Source organism: Delphinapterus leucas, chromosome 11 (assembly GCF_059928025.1).
Source record: "Delphinapterus leucas isolate spDelLeu-1000000601 "Yukka" chromosome 11, BTC_Dleu_Yukka2, whole genome shotgun sequence".
NCBI lineage: Eukaryota > Metazoa > Chordata > Mammalia > Artiodactyla > Monodontidae > Delphinapterus > Delphinapterus leucas.
This window is the reverse complement of record NC_143139.1, coordinates 96647609-96664777: the sequence shown is the minus strand read 5'-3', so window position 1 is coordinate 96664777 and position 17169 is coordinate 96647609. Positions and strand designations below refer to the sequence as shown.

The 17169-nt window shown below is 62.7% G+C and overlaps 1 protein-coding gene across 1 annotated transcript in view; it reads left to right on the top strand.

Moving 5' to 3' along the window:
- The window catches only part of SCUBE1 (signal peptide, CUB domain and EGF like domain containing 1), a 195611-nt gene that overhangs the window by 148456 nt on the left and 29986 nt on the right, over positions 1–17169 (top strand). Inside the window, exons 16-17 of the mRNA XM_089921601.1 lie at positions 9596–9712; positions 16102–16224. Coding sequence (XP_089777727.1) covers positions 9596–9712; positions 16102–16224 — 240 coding nt within the window. The remainder of the gene's footprint in view (positions 1–9595; positions 9713–16101; positions 16225–17169) is intronic.

Genomic DNA, 17169 nt, shown 5'->3' with positions numbered 1-17169 from the left:
CCACCTGTCCCTCAGGCCCCGTACACGCAGCCTGTCCCAGGCTTCCTGCATCAGTGAGTCATGCCACCTGCCACCCTATACCCAGGTGCCATCTTACACAGTTCTACCTGGTAAAGGTTTATCCAGACCTAACTGGACCTCCCCTGCCAGCCCCATCCCAACTGCTCTCCCCTCGTCCACCAGCGCCCTGTTTTGTCACAAGTCTGGGACCCCCTGACTAGGGGCAGAGGTCAAGTTTGTGCCAGCTCTGATGGCCCCTGGGGACACAGTGCAGGGCCTTGCGCAGAGCAGGAGCTCAGGAAAAGCTGGTTGGCTCGGAGCAGGAACGAAGGCTTCCTGGAGGAGGTGCCCAGGGATGAGTAGGGCCTCACTGCTCACTCTTCACGCAGGCAGGTGTCTGGCGAGGAGAGAAAAGGTGGGGCCTGGAGCCTGGATGAGCCTGGCAATGGGAAGGGTAGATCCGAGGCAAGGGGGGTGACGACACAGGGCAGTTCCCCAGGTCAGGCTCAGCAGGAAGGCCAGCTGGAGGGAGAGGGCGGGTGAACCTTGCGGCCCGGGGAAGGCCCCTTCGCCTCCAGCCACAGCCTCCCTGCTAACAGGGCTGAGCCCAGGCACTGAGCTCGTGTTCAGCAAGAACCGGGGTGGTCAGACTTCACCCCTGTCACTGAACTGGTCCCACGTGCGGCTGGTCTCTGGTCAGCTGGGGTCCCCTGCTGAGGCTCTGAGGCCCTGTCCTCAGTTTAGTCACACACACGTCCTCAGTCTCTCTCTCTCACACACGCACCATGGGCTGGAAGGAGGTGGGGCCTGGTGACTTATCTGTGTCGGGGGGTCGAACTTGGGGGAGACGGAGGGTGCCAGACAGGGCTTATCAGAGAAAAGGAGGGGAGGCAGGGCACTGGCTGGCCCCGGGTGGGCGGACCGAGGCTCGGAGAGGATGGGACTCACCCACAGCCCCCCTGTGAGTTGGGCAGAACCAGGCATCCTGGCACCTGGGCCCTGGCACTCTGGGGACCAAGTGTGGCTAGAGGGAGCAGTCCAGCCCCTGTCCTGAGAAGGCGCAGAGCAGCCAGCCGGAAGTCCTTGGCTTCCTTTGGAGCCTGAGGCCTTAGAGCTTTCGCCTCCATCTGGGCCTCAGATGAAATTTGATTCTGATTCTAGCCGGTCTGTAGGCTCATCTCATCAAGTGTGAAAGCCATGGGAGGCTTCACCTCCATAGGCAGCTGACACACAGCACGCTTCTGACTGCCACTTTCCCAGCCCCCAGAAATGAGAGTGGGGCGAGGGCAGGGTCCCGGGAGTGGTGGGTGTGGGCACGCCCTCCCCGAGACCCTGAGGGCGGCTTCTGTGAGGTGGGACTGCAGGTGGAAGGGGTCCCTGCAGCTGTGTGGGCAGTGGGCTCAGAGCGCACCTACCGGGAAGCCTGGGCTGGGACACACCTGAGCCCTACGCACTCCTTCCGGGCCTGACTCACCTACGAGACCGTGTTCCCCAGCCGCCCCACTCCGTCCGCCGGTCCCCTCTCCTCTGTCCTGCTTTAACTCTTTCATTGAGGATTTGGTCCACGTGGGTCCCCAGTCCCTTCAGGGATATATCTCAGTGTCCCTGGCTGCCTGATCGCCCTTCCGCGTGCCCACTTCCTGATGTTTTTGCTGGTCAGCGTGGCTCCCCTGCCCAGCCACACTCAGGGGGGCCCTGGAGTGGTAATACTGATTGTCCACCAGAGCCACGAATGGAAGGCATCCCCAAAGAGGCCGAGGCACCTCTTTTTTTCTCAGTACAGTTTTCAGAGGAGCCCCAGAGTATAGAAACATGACAATGACCAAGCGCCTCGGTACCCCTGCCCACTGGTTCCAGTCCCACCCACCTGGGTAGGGCCTGCCCCTCAAGCCCACGCTTGCCTCCATGTGGGTGTCTCTAGCTGGCTCCAGCCAAGGGCAGGCCAGGTGGCGGCCGCTGACTATTGACCAACGCATCGCCAGAGCTCAGGGCTTTCCGTGGCGGGATTTCCTGGTCTGTCCCAAGGAAGTTGGGGCGGTTTCGGGTTGCTGTATCTTTCTTTTAAGAACTGTGTGTTTGTCCTCAGAGCAGGGACACTTGATTGGAGTTGTGCTAACCGTGACTCCTCTTTCTGGTTTGTGCTCCTGGCTCAGGCTCTGGAGCCAGACCTGGGCTCTGCGCCCCCATCACCGCACTCACGTCTCTGAGCCTCGGCTTTCTCTTTTGCAGAAAGAGGGCTGTAGTCCCTACTCTGAAGCAGGCTGGCGAGACCCTTGGCATGCGGCACCTGGCCGTGTGTGTGGCAGGCGCCGGGTGCTCGGTCACATCCCATTCTTCCCCTGGCCGTTAGCATTTTACTGCCAGCAAGGAGTACAGCCTCGAGATGGCAAGGCCCAGGCAGTGAGGCGGGAAGCCCAGGGCCTGCCTGACCTTGGTCAGGTCGTAGGTGAGCTGACGCAGTCAGAAGGGGGACCTGGAGAACGAAAAGGGTGAATAAGCACCTCTCAGAGGCCAGCCAGGTGCCCAGAATCTGGACCCTTCCAGGAGGCCTGCCCAGCTCACAGACTGGAACTGTGGAAAGAAAGGGCAGATGCAGACCCAGAGGGCCAGCTTCGCTCTGCCCTGCCCCCGGCCCTGGCCCCAAGAAGGCACGGGGGGGAGGCGTGGGGGGCATACACCAGGGCTGAAGGCCGCACCCGGAAGCAGGGAGGTTTGTGCACGGGGGCTGGGCCCTGTCTTCCTCAGCCCCAGGCTGTCATCTCGCCTGTCCTTCCCCCTGTCCTGTGTCCCCGGGGCAGCCATCAGGAACCTGGAACGAGGCTTCGCCTCTGTTGAGCAGGCTTGGGGCTAAGTGTTTGTGTGCCTAGACATATTCAGTGTTCCCAGGACCTGCAAGGGTGCCATTCAGCGTTTCGGATGAGGAAACGGAGGCCCAGGGAGGTGAGCGGCTGGCCCAGCTCCACGCCACCCTGCCCTACCCCACAGCGCAGCGCGCTCCCTCCAGGGCAGGGGGGCTGGTGACGGGCCCGTCTCCCCGCACTTCGCCCAGGGCTGGCGCTAAGAGCTTGGAGAGTGCTGGCAGCTGTTGGTGGGTGTTCTGGGGAGAAGGGTCTAACACCCAAACCTCCCCGCTCACACACCGCTGCAGGGGCGGCGCAGCACCAAGGAAAGGTCACCGGCCAGGTGACCTTTCTCAGGCTGCTTCTGCCCACCAAGCCTCCTGCACCTCCTGTGGAATGGGTATGTGATGCTGTGCCCGCGCTCCTGAGGATGGCCTCACGGGAGAGGCTGCCTGCAGCCCCCCTGTCTGCCCTCAGCACCCGTCCACTTAACTGTCAGAAAAGCCAAGAGGCAGAGGCCAGGGATGAGGCTTGCTGCCGGGGCCCTGCTCTGCCGCCTGCTTCAGTATAAAACCTCCGTGTCCTCTGGGCCATTCGAGATTCCCCCAGAGCATACAAAGAAACCTCCCCCCAGGGTCAGCTCACCTCTCCCCTGCAGCTCTCGCCGCAGACCACAGGGCACCGTCCTCAGGTCCGGGAGGTTCTGCTCTCCGAGCACTAGTGTGAAAACAGCCCTCACCGGGCAGGCCCGTGACAAGGCCTTGCCCTGAAATCCCAAGCCCCCTGGTGTCTGCAGGAGACAGTTCTCCGGACAGAAACCGACCCCACAGCGAGCGGCCCTGCGCAGGGCCCAGTTCCCCGGCAGGTGGAGCCCCGAGGGCTGGCGTGGACCCACTGGCCTGTTACCTCCTCGCGGCCGGGCTGCAGTCAGCACAGGGCCGAGGGGAACTCACAGTCACCGGGCCGCGTGCTCCAAGGCCAGGCCAGCCCCTCGAGGACTGTGAGATGAAGTGGCCTCAGGCGGAGGGTGGGGCTGGGTGCCAGGTGGGGCTTGGCGAGGACTACTTTCCTACTTGCCCTCACGCTTAGGCTTGGGAGCCCCCTGCTCGTCGGGTTGCAGTCCTGGCCTCCACGACCACCTGCCCCCAGCCACCTCCTCCACCCAGGACCTCCACACGCACTGTCACCATCCCAGCGGCCACCAGCCTGCACCCCAGGGCCCAGTTCCACTCAGAGGCCCAGGCGCTCTGGGGTGGCTTTGTCCAGCACCATGGGTTAGAGCGCCCCCTGCAGGTGTTGCTCAGAAGCGGACGCGACCGAGGTGGAGCAGGGCCTTCTGGGCAGACGTGGAGAGGCAGGGACCCAGAGGCAGGGTGGATGGGAGCAGGGCGCGGGCACGCGGCAGGCTGGCCAGGTGGCCGGGGAAGCCACTTCTGTCGGCCTGACTCTCCTCACTTTCCAAAGGGACCCCATGAGGAAGATGGACCTCACTGTGGGGCTCGCTGAGGGACTCAAACCTGCGGACAGTGCTCATGACGGGCTGCAGGGTGATCCGGAGGTCGGGGGGCCAGCATGTAGAGACTGGGCAGCCGGGGAGACCAGGGCCACTGTGTGAGGGCCTTGCCGGGGAGCGTGGCCTTTATCCCAAAGTGGTGGGAATCCTAGAAGGCTCAGGAATCAACTGAGGGGAAAGGGTCAGAGGTCAGGGTGTCCGTGGCTGGGCCAGGAGAGCCGGTAGCCGACCCTTCTTCGCAGCAGGCTCCAGGTGATCTTGGCGGCAGAAAGGCAGGTGGACTGGCCCCTACTGAGGTCTGACAGATCTCGGCAGGGGCTTCGGGCTACTCCCGCCACCAGGGTGACGCCATCAAGGGGCAGGGCAGACCCTGGGCTCATGGGGTCTCCGTAGGTCGCTGTGCCCACACCTGGCCCACCGCTCAGAGCCTCTGGGGGCGGGGCCAGAAACCTGCACGGTCGACAAGCTGCAGGTGGAAGACCCTTTGACCAAAGCCCCACAGCTTGTCGGGAGCTGAGTGTGGCACTCGGGCCTCTGGACCCGCGGCTCACCGCAGGCGGCTCACCGCAGGCGCCCTGTGGTCAGTGTGTCGTGCTATTTGCAGACGGTCTCCGAGGCCTGAGCTCCCTCCCTCCCTCTCGCCCTTCAGTCCAGCCCACCTCCACCTCAACGTCACCTTCCAGCACCCGTGACTGTGGCTGCTGCCGGTAGACTCATGGTCCCCTGTGCTGTCGGGTTCATCTCCGACACAGTCCCCCACCAGGCCCGGCAGGGGACAGGGGCTCGGTCACCTCGCATCCCCTCATTCTTCATGGGGCCTCCAGAGTCCTGTTCTTTCATCTGCTGATTCAGCAGAAATCAGGCCCCTCGCCGTGCCAGTCCTGCACTGGGTGCTGGGCACTGGGGTCACCTGGAGAGTGAGCAGTCACTGGGGGATGCCCAGATGCAAGCCCAGGGCCTGGGGGAGCCGGGGTGGGGCCAGGAGAGCTCGGGAGGGGCCTCCTGAGCCATGACAAAGGCGGGAGGCTGGGCCATGGCAGCCACCCTGCTTGGGGCAGGTGGGCTGAGCGCTGGGGGTTAGCCCAGGGATAAACCACTAACCCCTGAGGCCTGGGTCGGTGTCGGGTTCACCTCCAGCTCCTCTCTCACGGCCACCCAGCACCAAAGGAGTCGATCCCAGACTGGTTGCACAGAGGAGGGAACCGTCAGCTGCCCCGCTAGGCTGAGACCTCCAGAGACCAGGGACTGGGTGTGAGGCACGTCTGCCCAGCGCAGAGCAGGGGTCGGGTGAACCAGCAGCTGCCTTTCGGTACCGAGGCTCCACAGGCGGAGGCCCTAAGGCTGGCACCAGGAGTGAGCGTGCGGTCACCACTGTGACAGCTCACCGAGCAGCGTCACGCGCGCACCTTGTCTGGGCCTCGCAACCGAGCACCGTCACGCGCACACCTTGCCTGGGCCTCGCGAGGACCAGGTGGCAGTTGTTACATCTCCACGACACGCGGCCAGAAGCTCAGGCTCTGAGACGTGAAGGGACTTGCCCGAGCCTGCGGGGCAGCATTCCGAGCAGTGTTTCCTGCCCCTGTGGCTCCTGCGTCAGCCACGACACTGTGACTGAGACTGTCCTTCAGGCCGGACCTCGCCCCAGACCTAGGGTGGTGCAAGCACCCAGCGCCAACTCAAGGGGCGTCCTGCTGCCGTCCGAGCCCCGGCCGGGCTGCACGGCAGGTCCTGCTGAGTGGCTGCCCCTGCCACCGCTCCCCTCCCCCCCGACCCCGCCCGGCGTGGCCCAAAGTGGAATTCCCCCAGGGAAACACTAAAGATTGGCCTTTTAACACATCTGGGGTTTTCCCATCTGCTGAAGAGGGGCTCACTCCCAAGCCCCTCCCCACTTCAGTCCCCCGACGCCATGCCCCGCCTTCCCCCCTTCGCCAGCCCAGCCTTGTGGGTGAGAGTTCTCCCCTCTCGCTGGGTGAGGAGGCCCGTGGGCGCACCTCGCTGCCCCCTCAGGCCACTGGCTCTGCTGCCCCACTGCAGGCCCGCCCCCGAGGATCCCCCCCGGAGGCCTGGCTCACTCAACAGCCTGGAGCCTCGCAGTCTTGGGTTCCAGTACTGGCTTCTCCCAGTGGCTGTGTGACCTGTGCGCTCACCCGGGGCCCTGCCCTTAGAAGGGCCCACAGTTGGCTGAGTGCTCGGCTATCTGTCGGAAAGTTCTTAACAATTTTTGAACAAGGGCCTTTCACTTTTATTTCACACTGGGTCCCACAAATCGTGTAGCTAATCCTGCCTAGAAAAGGTCCTTTACTCCTCTGAGCCTCAGTTTCTCCACCTGCAAAGGGCGCCTCCTAGGAAGCATCCTTGGGGCAGATGGAGTAGCATTCGTGGAGACGGGGTGCACTGGGCGGGAGCTGGAGAGCCGGGTACGCGCTTGGCTGTGCGGGCCCCGGCTGGGGCTGGCTGGGGCTGGCTTGGATGGAGATCTGAGCCTGCTGGTGGGTTGGAGTACACCCACCGGGTCCCACCAGCCCTGCCCCTTACCAGCCACGCTGCTCTGCGCCGATTCCCAGTGTTCGGCACCAGTTCTGCACCTGGGAGGTGAGGGGCCGTCCACAGAGCTGCTGTAGCATGGGGGAGCCTAGTGCAGCAACGCCTGTGGGATGGGCTGGCCAGCACCCAGGGGAGCCCAAAGAGCTCTTGTACCAAACATTGTCTAGGGTAACACAGGAGACTGAAAGGGTGCTTGCTACAAGGGAGAGACCTGCCCTGAGGGCGCAGAGAGCTGGTGACCATCCAGGCTTGACCCCGGCCCCAGCTCGGCCTCCTCCTATCGAGAGGGCAGGTGCGGCCAGCAGGTCTCCGGGGCCCCGGTCGCTCGGGAGGCCCAAGATTCCGAGTCCCATCAGGGCCTCCAGAGACAGGAAGGGCCTGCAAGCCCCCTGGAGCCTGGTTGGCCGGGTCCATTTTTCAGGGACACAGTCCCCGGTGCCCACGCCACGTCCCACCTCCACCACCATGGAGAGACCCAGTGGTCATCCCGCTGTCGCCAAGTAAGGCCACCCAGCTGTGCCCTAGCCCAAGCTCTCGGCACCTTCTGCTACCCGCCCCCTGCTCTCGGGCCTTCCCCCTGCCTCTCCAAGGCCTGAGCCTTAACTACCTGCACCTGGAAAACAGGCAGGTTCTCTGCCCCCTCTCCAGAGAGGGGCTCTCCCACGTAAAAGGCTGGAAAGGCGCATGGGGGTACTGTGGCTCTGGAGTTGAGGGCCGGAGGCGGGATTTCCCTCTCTGGTTGTAACCTCAGGGGAGGAAGCTAACATTGTTGAGCAGCTACTCCAGGCGGGGCCCTGGGCCAGACGCTGTTGAGTGTGGGGTGTCTTTGATCCTCCCCTCAGCCCTGGGAGGGAAGGCTTGCGGTCCTCACCTGCCAGGTGTAGGTGCTGAGGTCGAGCCCCGAGGGGCGGACTCGCTGGGTCACTCAGTGAGCGACAGAGCCAAAGTCACACCCTGGCCTCCCCACCTCCACTGCCCCAGTAGACGGGCGGCGGGGGCGGCAAGAGGGCCTGCGCAGGCGTGTGTGGGTCAGAGCTTGGCCCATGCGCACGTGGAGGCCAGCCCGCATGCGCACACGGAGGGCGGGGGCCTCCTTTCTGCGTCTGGAGGCTGCTCGTGGAGGTCTCTGCACTGACCTTGACCCATGAGCAGGCAGGAGGCCTCCCAGCCACTGGGCAACATGCCCCACAGCAGGCAGACAGAAGCTGGAGGGCTAGAGTATGGGGAGACACGCCGAAAGCCTGGGAAGAGGCAGGGGCAAGGACACTGTCCTACCGCAGTGAAGACTTCAGCCTCGAGAAAATGGGCAGCGGCCCCAGGAAGCAGGCAGCCCCCAAGTTCAGGATGTTAAGGACAACCGCCATCGTGGTCACCCCACAGAATCACACACACACGCACACACACACACACACACACACACACACACAGAGGGAAAGCCCAGTTTCCTCCTCTCCCTGCTCCGTCCACCCCCTACAAGTTGAAGTTCAAAGGAAAGACATTAGCAGCAGAGACTCCTGGCAACTGGGGGTATGTATTCATTTAGTCATCACTCCTATGTTCATCCCCAAACTCCTCCCGGAGAAAACGGAATGCACCTTGCAGGAATGCAGACACCACAGAAGGACAGACAGAATAAATGGGGTAGGGGGAAAGTTCTGGGGAGAGACCCGCTGGGGCCAGGCAGCCACGGTAGACAGGCAGGGGATTTCAGGTTATAAGAGGTGGGGGCCCTTGGCACTTCCCTTCCTAGCAGCAAAGGGGAGAGGGAAGTTCCCACAACACCAAAGCACGCCAGATGCTCAGGAAGAAACCCAGGTTGAAAGGCTCAGAGGCCCGGGAACTAGGCTTCTCCACGTGCCCCGGTGACCCGGCTGTGCCAGCCCCTTCTCCGGGCCTGGGGAGGATCATTCTCACCGCACGACGAGCTCAGTGACCTTAGTTATGCCCCAGCCACTCCAGCCCTTTGAATTTGCAAGAGGAAAAAAAAAGCACTAGACTAGCTTCAAGTGGACAAAAAACAGACGCCTTTGGCTTATCGTTCAGCGAGAACAGATGTTGGGCTGAGAGCCTCATCAAGGTGATGGATGGTGTGCGGGCTCTGGGAACCTCCCCTTGCGACTCCATGGCCAGGGCCACAAGCCATTCCGCGCCGAGACGAGTTTGGGAGCCCCAGTAACTGCCAGTCTGGGTTTGGAGTCCAAGTCCAGGCAAGGCAAGGGTTTAGGAATCTGTCCCTGGGCGGTTAAATACCAGTCCAGCCGATCTCGGCACTGGCCCTGGTGGTGGTGTTGACCCTGTTGGCACCGCTCCCTGCAGTTTGCAAGCAGTTTTCCCATCCATCATCATCAGAGGGGAAACAGTGTCATTCTCCCAATTTACAGATGGGGAGCCTGAGGTTCAGAGAGGCCCCACAGCTAGAGTGTATCAGAGTCAGAATTTGCATTGGAAACATTCAATTATTTATTTATTTTTGGCCACACGACGCGGTACGTGGGATCTTAGTTCACCAACCAGGGATCGAATCCGCATCCCTTGCATTGGAAGCACGGAGTCCTAACCACTGGACCGCCAGGGAAGTCCCCAGAGCCAGAATTTGAGCTCAGGTCTCCTGTCTCAGGAGATTCCCCCCACGGGTGGGGAAAGGTGGTGGCTTCTGTCCAAGGAGACTGAGAGTGTCTTTTTCTCTTTCCCTCCTCAGAGACGTGTGCAGTAAATAACGGAGGCTGTGACCGGACATGCAAGGACACGGCCACCGGCGTGCGATGCAGCTGCCCGGTTGGATTCACACTGCAGCCGGATGGGAAGACGTGCAAAGGTCAGTGCGCGCCACCTCCCTCGCCGGGCCCCGGGTGGTACAGGCAGGGCAGGAGCGGGGCGGCACACTTGGGCCGGGTGTGCGACCACACATGGCTTCAGGGGCGAGGGTGGTCAGCTGCCACGTGCATTTCTGTTGGAGAAGCTAAGAAGAGGAAGAGTCAGCGCCAGCGCTCCCCAGCAAGGCTCAAGGGAACCCGGTTCCACTGTATATTGACAGGTTCAAGCGGGGCTCTGATATCGAAGAATGGGGCTTCACCCTGGGTTGAACAAACGCGGTACCTTTTCTTTGGGCTTCCTGGGCCGGCAGAGGTTCCTTGTGGCCTCCCAGGGGGCAGGGCCAGGCCGGTTCCTGTGCTCACTCACCTTGGCCGGGGTGCATTCTGCAGAGCTGGGGGCAGCAGGGCACAGGGCTCAGACCAGGCCAGGATGGGCTTCTTGTCGGCGTTAGAAAACTGAGGACACTGTGTGTCCTCGTCACTGGAAGAGGGAAGGTGTGCGGGGGGATCTCAACCGGAGGACTAAAGATGCAAAATTAGAAATAGGGATTGGGAAGGTCAGGAATGGGCCGGTCTGCCGGCTGCTGGAAGCCAGAGAAGGGTGAGCTTTCTCTGCCCACTGTCCCTGGCTCACTCCGAGGTTCCTGAGGGCCCGCGGGGGCTCAGCCGTGTTGGGGACCCCTCAGGAAACAGGAAGCAAAGGGGCTGGGAAACCAGAGCTGTCTGAGCCCTAGGACTGAAGGGGCCAGCCCTACAGCACGAGGGCACCAGCCCAGACAAAGACCTGGGGTGTTATGGAACCCCCAGACCTGCAGGCCTTGGGCCGGGAGGCAGCCCTTGTGAGGAGTGAGGTGCAGCCCCTCAGCACTCCCCAGACCAGCCCTCAGATCCCTGCCCAGGCTGGCTGCCCTCCTCCCATCACTCTGCCGGGAAGCGGGCAGGCCCGGAGGCCAGCATGGAAAGGCAAAGGAACTAGAACTTCCAAAGCCCAGTGGGTGAGAAGATTGACAGCAGAGGCTCCGGTGATTTTAAATAGTCTGAGATGGGCTTCTGAAGCCTGTAAAAATAGACAGCATGTGACTTCTCCTCCCCAGCCGCTCTGCTGGGAAGAACCTAGTGATTATTGACGGAAATAACCGTTCTTCCACCTGTTTATCTGAAAATAAAGTCCTTCTGTAGCCTCCGCTCAGCCCACTTAGAGCGAGGTGTGTTCCGGGTGGGCGGGGGCTCTCTGAGGCCTTGCCACGTGGGCTTAATGCCAGGAGGGCTGGCCAGGGTCCACCACAGACCCAGCCGTCCTCATAGCCCAGCAGTGTCACAGCAGGTCCAGCCAGTTGCCCTTGGAGCCAGGACAGAAGAAGGTAGAATCGGGCCACCCACACCCCGTCCAAGGCACAGCGCTGACGTAGGACCAGAGGGGTAGGGCAGGGCTTAATTCCAGACTTGAGGCCAGGAGCCCGCCGCTGGGAGCTGACCTGTCTGGGCTGGATAGGGGCCTCGGCAGTCACATCGCCCACAAGGAGCACCTAAGGGGACGCTGACTGCTGCCCCCTGCCCATCCTTGCTGGCGAGAGGGGCATCCATCCTCACCCCACCTTGAGTCTGGGGTAGGGGGAGATGTTGAAGGGAGCTGTCCACACAGCCCCAGGCCCGCCAGTCTGAGCTTCTGACCATGTTTCCTGTGTTGAAACAACTGGACCCTTTACCCAGAGCTGTTCATTTGCCTTTAGCCAACTCTCCTCAGTCCCACTGCCCTGGAGTCAGGAAGTCCTCACCAGGACCAGGAAGTCCTCACGCATGCACCAGATGGGTTTTCTGGGCTCCTCCTGTGTGCGAGTGCAGGGGACACCAGGGAATGAAACAGAAATTCCTTGTGTCCAGGGATCTTCTATTGAGTAAAGAAGACAGACTTTAAAAATTAAAGTCTGGGCAGGGGGTAGGGAGAGCGGGGAGGATGGAGGAAGTGGCTCTAATCCAGGCAACATGACTGCTGTGCAGAGGCCTGGGGTTCCAGGACCCAAAGCAGCCAGTGTGCCCAGATCTGGGGAAGGTCCAGGGGAGGTCCAGGAGAAGGGGTTGGCCCTTCATCCTGTGAGCCTCGGCCAGGCCCCAGACACTCTTGGGCAAGGGGGCACAGGCCAGGCTTTCGTTTGGAGACAGTCCCTGCCACTGTTGGGATGGGTTTCTAGGCAGGGTCGGGAAGAACAGGCTCGAGGTGACAATGGTTTGGGCCCGGGGTGGCAGCAGAGGTGGAGAAGAGCTGTCTGAATGTTGTTATACATATTAGAATTTGAGGATCATGGGACTGGTCCAGAACCACATAGTAGGAACATCATAGCGTCTTCAAATCAGGGAACCCTGGAAACCAAATGTTGACCTCGAGACCCCAGGGTTTGGTGTCTTAGAACCTTGGGCTTACTGTCTGAGTTTCCCGGGGCCTGGCTGGAGGGGCGCAGGGCAGGGTGTGGGGACTCGGGGTGGGGGGCAAGCCAGCTGGGGATCCCCGGCAAACCGAGGCCCTGGCCCTGGGGTCTGGCTCCTCAGTCAGCATGCACGCCCTGGTCTTGGCAGGGCCCAGAGGAGGATATCGAAGGTTCAGTGTTTTCTGGAAGCCAGAAGGTCATTGCTAAGCAAGACCAACGGCTGGAGGTCTGGGAAAATCCAGAGCTGAAAACCCAGGATGGCCGGGGATCACGTGGGCAGGTGGAGGCCTGCCCCAAAACATCAGGGCCATGGGGGGCTGTGCAGGATTTGCCCCGTGCCCTTGCTTTGTCTCAAGAGTGTGGACAGCCCAGTCTCAGGGCTCCCTGGTTGGCGCTGTCCTGCTTGATATTGGGAAGTGGGCACCTTGCTAATTGGCCCTTCTGAGAGGACAGAGGTCTGGGGCCTCAACTTCCTGAGCCAGAGCCTGGATTTCCTCAGGGACACCAGCCCCTCCTCCCAGCACCTGCCAGAACAGTCTGGGAGGACCGCCCCCAGCCCCGCCTGTTGGCCCTCTTCCCTCACCTGCCCTGTGCCCAGCCAGCCCAGCCCAGCAGCTTGCCCTCCCCCTAGGCTGCTCCAGAGTGATGCCAGCCCACTCCCACAGGCCCGCCCTCTGCTCCCACCCAAAACCCTCATCCACGTGGCCCCTGCGTTGCCAGGCTGTGCCCCCTCAGTGGGGTGGGCAGAGGGGGACAGGAGCAACCAACCTACTGCGTGTTCCCGTAGCTCACCCCGCATCTTTCTCCCCAACACGCACTGATGTTCAAACATTGGGTGACACATCGAATGTTCCACTAACCTCTCAGCCCCCCGACTCGCTTATTCACTCATTCATTCATCCATTCGTTCAGTGCCCCATCCTCCTGTGCAGGCCTCATGCTGGGCCCTGGGGCTCCAGGTGGGAGCCAGGTGTCCCGTCTGTCATCCTGCTGAGGGCAGGCCCCATGACAAGGGAGCAGCTAACTCTGGAGAGAACGTCAGGGAAGGCTTTCCAGGGGGTGCTTGTTCCCCAGGCAGGGTGGGGTGAGGGGCTGCCGAGACAGGATCCAATCGTGCAGAGAAGAGGAGGGCGGGGCCGCCGGGCTGGGCCAGGCTGCGGAGGGGAGACCGTGAGCCTCTGTAACCAGGTAGGGGACTGCTGGCCGCTGGTGGGGCCCGGTGGGAGCACAGTAGAGAAGGAGGGGGGTCTTGGAGGGGTGGGAGGTGGAAAGGGGGCAGGGGCTCATCAGAATGAAGGCCGAGGGGCCGTGCGAGCCCACTGCCCCCTCACTACAGCTGAGGCTAGAGCCTGGGACGGGGTCTCCCCCACTCTGACCCCCAGGCAGCCCGCTACACCAGCCTGGGCCTCAAGCGAACAGCGCCTCGCACCTCCTGTCTAGCTGCTATGACAGCCCCTGAGCCGCCAGGCCCAGATGGGGTAGGGGATGGGATTAGGGGGTTCCAGAAGGCCTGAGACATTCCCAAGGAGGCGAGCCCCATCTGCGCATTCAGTCGTAGTGAATGATGCTGGAGAGGCACCTGCTAGCGGCCCAGTTTGCAGATGGGGAGCCTGAGGCTCAGAGAGGTGCCTTGCCCTGCCCAGGGTCACGGAGCTGAGAGGGTCCTCTGTTCTCCTGTCAGAGGCTTTTAGCCAGAATCTCCCCTGGCTTCCTGTAACCCCCAGGGGAGGGGGCGACGGAGAGCCCCAGCCTCTGTCCTGGACAGGCCCTTGCTGCCCTTGAGGTCTGCTTCCTCTGAAGGCCACAGGGCCAGCGTGCTGCACTGGCGGGGCCGTCTTTGGAGACGCCTGGGGCTGGGCTCAAGTCGGCCTCCTGCGTGGAGCTGTGACCTCCCCTGGAAAGTGGGAGATCTGGCCTCGGGTTGTTTTGACCATCACACGAGACCTTGCCAGAAAGTGCTTGGCCTGGCCGCCAGCACGAGGTGATGCCCGCCCAGCAGGTGCCGTGACCCCCAGAGGGTCCTACTACTTCCTCTGGGGCGTGGGCTCACCCTGAGGCCGCTTTGTTCCTGAACCACAGGCTTCGGGGCGCATGCAGAGTTCGCAGTGCTGAGCGGCCTCTGCTTTTAGCCCTCATTTTGGTGCACACGTAGAGCACCTCCTGTGTGCAGAGAGGTGTAGGCCCAGCCCGTGAGAGGCGGAGCCAGGGTCACACACACCCTAGCAGCCTCCCCGCCTCAGATTCCCCGCCCTTCCCATCTTCCTGGCACCAAAATCACCAGCATACGCAAACAGAATGGGTCCTTGGGGCAGAGGTACCTCGGGGAGGCTGGCCGAGGGCAAGGAGGTGGCAGGCACACCCCCTGAGTGTCCTGTGTTCCCCAGAGCCCAGCCCCACCCGGGCCTCCACAGGAAAGCAGCTCTGGGTCTGCCCCTGCCCGACTCACTGTGCCCGTTCCCCTCGCAAAGGCTCCGAGAGTTGCCCACCCAGGGGTCTCAGCCCTGCTCTCTGTAACGCCCCCGCCGTTCTCCTGGCATTTGGGGGTTTGTTCTGGGGTGAAGAGCATTCTGTGGGGGTGCTGCCATAGGACTTTTCAGCAGGTGTCAAGTCCAGCCTGTTCGATCTGAGGAAAAGAGCTGGGAGCAGCGTGGTGACAAGCTGCGCCTGAGACCGGAGTCTTTGGAATAGGACCAAGTCTCCTCAGCGGGGCTCTGGGAAATGGGGACAGATTGACCTTGACAACTGGCGGTGCCAGTTACACGGGACAGGGGTGTCCGGGCCTCACACTCAGGCCAGGCTCAGCGGGTGCTGGAGCCTGAGTCAGCAGCTCTGTTAAGATGTGGCCAGTGACCAGCACAGAAAGTCCTCTCTCTGCCGGGGGCGGGGGGATGCCTCTTTCACCGCTTCCTTTTGTGCCCTCCTCCAATCAGGGTGGGGACACCTTCCTGGACGTCATCTCCTACTTCTGTTTCCAATTGCTTGGCTAGGTCTGGGGGGCCGGCGGGGGGTGACCAGCATGGGGGGCCCGGGAGCCGGAGCCCAAGAGGAACTTCGGAGTGAGAAAAGGTACCTCAGGGACAGGGTCTCTGACAGCTCAGTCTGCCAGATGGACCGGGAGCCCAGGGAACAAGCCCAGGGGAGCAGGGCAAGGAGGGTGGGAGGGAGCTCATGGGGGTGGGGGGGAGCTCCTGAGGGAAGAAGCTCCCATCACTAGAGGTGTGCAAGCCGAGGCCCACCGGCAGGGATGCTTGGGGGCATCATGCTGGGGGGCCTTCAGGGTGCAACTGCAACTCGTGACATGCCCAGTGAAGAAAGAGCTCAAACTCACCTGCAGGCATGGGGAGGGGGGAGCGGCAGGAGCCAGGCTGGGAAGGGAGGCGGCCCAGGAGCGCCCGTTCCCGCCACCAGCCGCGGCACCTGGAGCCAGTTACCTTCCCGGCCTCGGTCTCCCCGTCAGTAAAGCAGGAGCAATAAACCTACTTTGTAAAGAGTTGTTTGGGCCCTGGCTGAGCACCGGCGCCTTAGGGATGTTGTTTCATTTCATCCTCGTGATGTCCTTCCAAGTAGGGGCGCCTCTGATCCTTATTTTAACAGACAGGGAGCCGAGGCCCCAGGGGTCCAGTAGCTCGCCCAGCCCAGAGTCACAGCCTCCGGGAAGCAGCCCCCTGCTCCCGGCCTCCCTGCTTCCCTGGCACCTCCCCGCCTCCCTGGCACTTCCCCGGGGATGAAAGGGCGTGGGAGCGTCCCGGTCCCTGTTGTTTGGCCCGGCACCGCAGACACCAGTTCCCCTCCCTTCGGTGCACAAACGCCAGGCTCGCCAAGTCCTGGGGGCAGCGGTGTCCCCCGTCCTCCCACCCCCACGGCTGTGAGCCAGCCCCCCTTCCTGGGCTCGGCCGGGGGACCGAGGCAGCGCGGGCAGCGCAGCCCAGCCCACTCTCTCCGCCTCGTCCTGCCGCCCGGCTCCGCAGACATCAACGAGTGCCTGGCCAACAACGGAGGCTGCGACCACTCCTGCCGCAACACCGTGGGCAGCCTCGAGTGTGGCTGCCGGAAGGGGTACAAGCTGCTGACGGACGAGCGGACGTGCCAAGGTGAGCCGCCCTGGTCCTCGTGGGGTCCCGCCCCTCTCAGGCCACACAGGCTCCCAGCAGGGTAGGAGAGCCTGGGGTGGGCTTGTCCGCCGGCCGGGCCGGGCCTGAGGGGCCGGGAGTAGTTTTTGTGTCCCTAGCCTGTGCGCTTGCCCTCCTGTCTTCCCGTCCTTTATGATTCTAGGGGCCCTGAGAAGCCATCCAGCCCCACCTCTCCCTGATATAGAGGGGACCTGAGGCCCAGGGAGGGGTCGGCCCGTGTCCCAGGTGGCGCCGGCTCCTCCCTCCAGAGGGGGCCTCGCAGGCCACCGGCAGTGGCTTCAGAGGCCAGGTGGATGCTGCCACCTGGTGGAAGCTGTAGCAAGTGGCAGGCGTGCTCCAGCAGCCCTTCCTCAGGGTCCCTGGGCACCTGCCAGGAGCAGGGGTAATGGGAAGAGAGACCTGGGCAGAAGCCAAGCATCATAGCCCGGGACAAGTCCCGCAGACATCCTGGATGCAGTGAGAGCCCAGAGGATGGGCAGCGGAGAGACGGGTCAGGGAAGGCTTTAGGGGAGGGGACACTGGGGAAGCGCTTGAACGATGAATAGGCATCTTCCAGGAGGAGCCAGGGAGGCAAACCCAACCAGGAAGTGGCGCTGTTGGGCTGAGGGGCTGTGAGGAACCAGAAGGAGCCCCGTGGAGCTAGATGAGGCCACTGAGAAGGAGCTGGCTTCAGGGATACGCGCAGAGGGTGGGGCCGGGGGGTGGGGGGCCGGCTCAGTTCCCTCGCTGTTACCCTGTTGCTGTCCGTCGTTTCGTCTCCACGAGGTCGCAGGAGCCACAGGCTGCACCGGCCGCATCTGGCTTGCGGTTGCAGCATGTGCCTCATAGCGGCGCTCAGAGGCCGGCCTGGGGCAGCACGAGGCCCTGAGGGCCCTGAGGAAGGCGAGAGCAGAGGCTGGTAAGGGA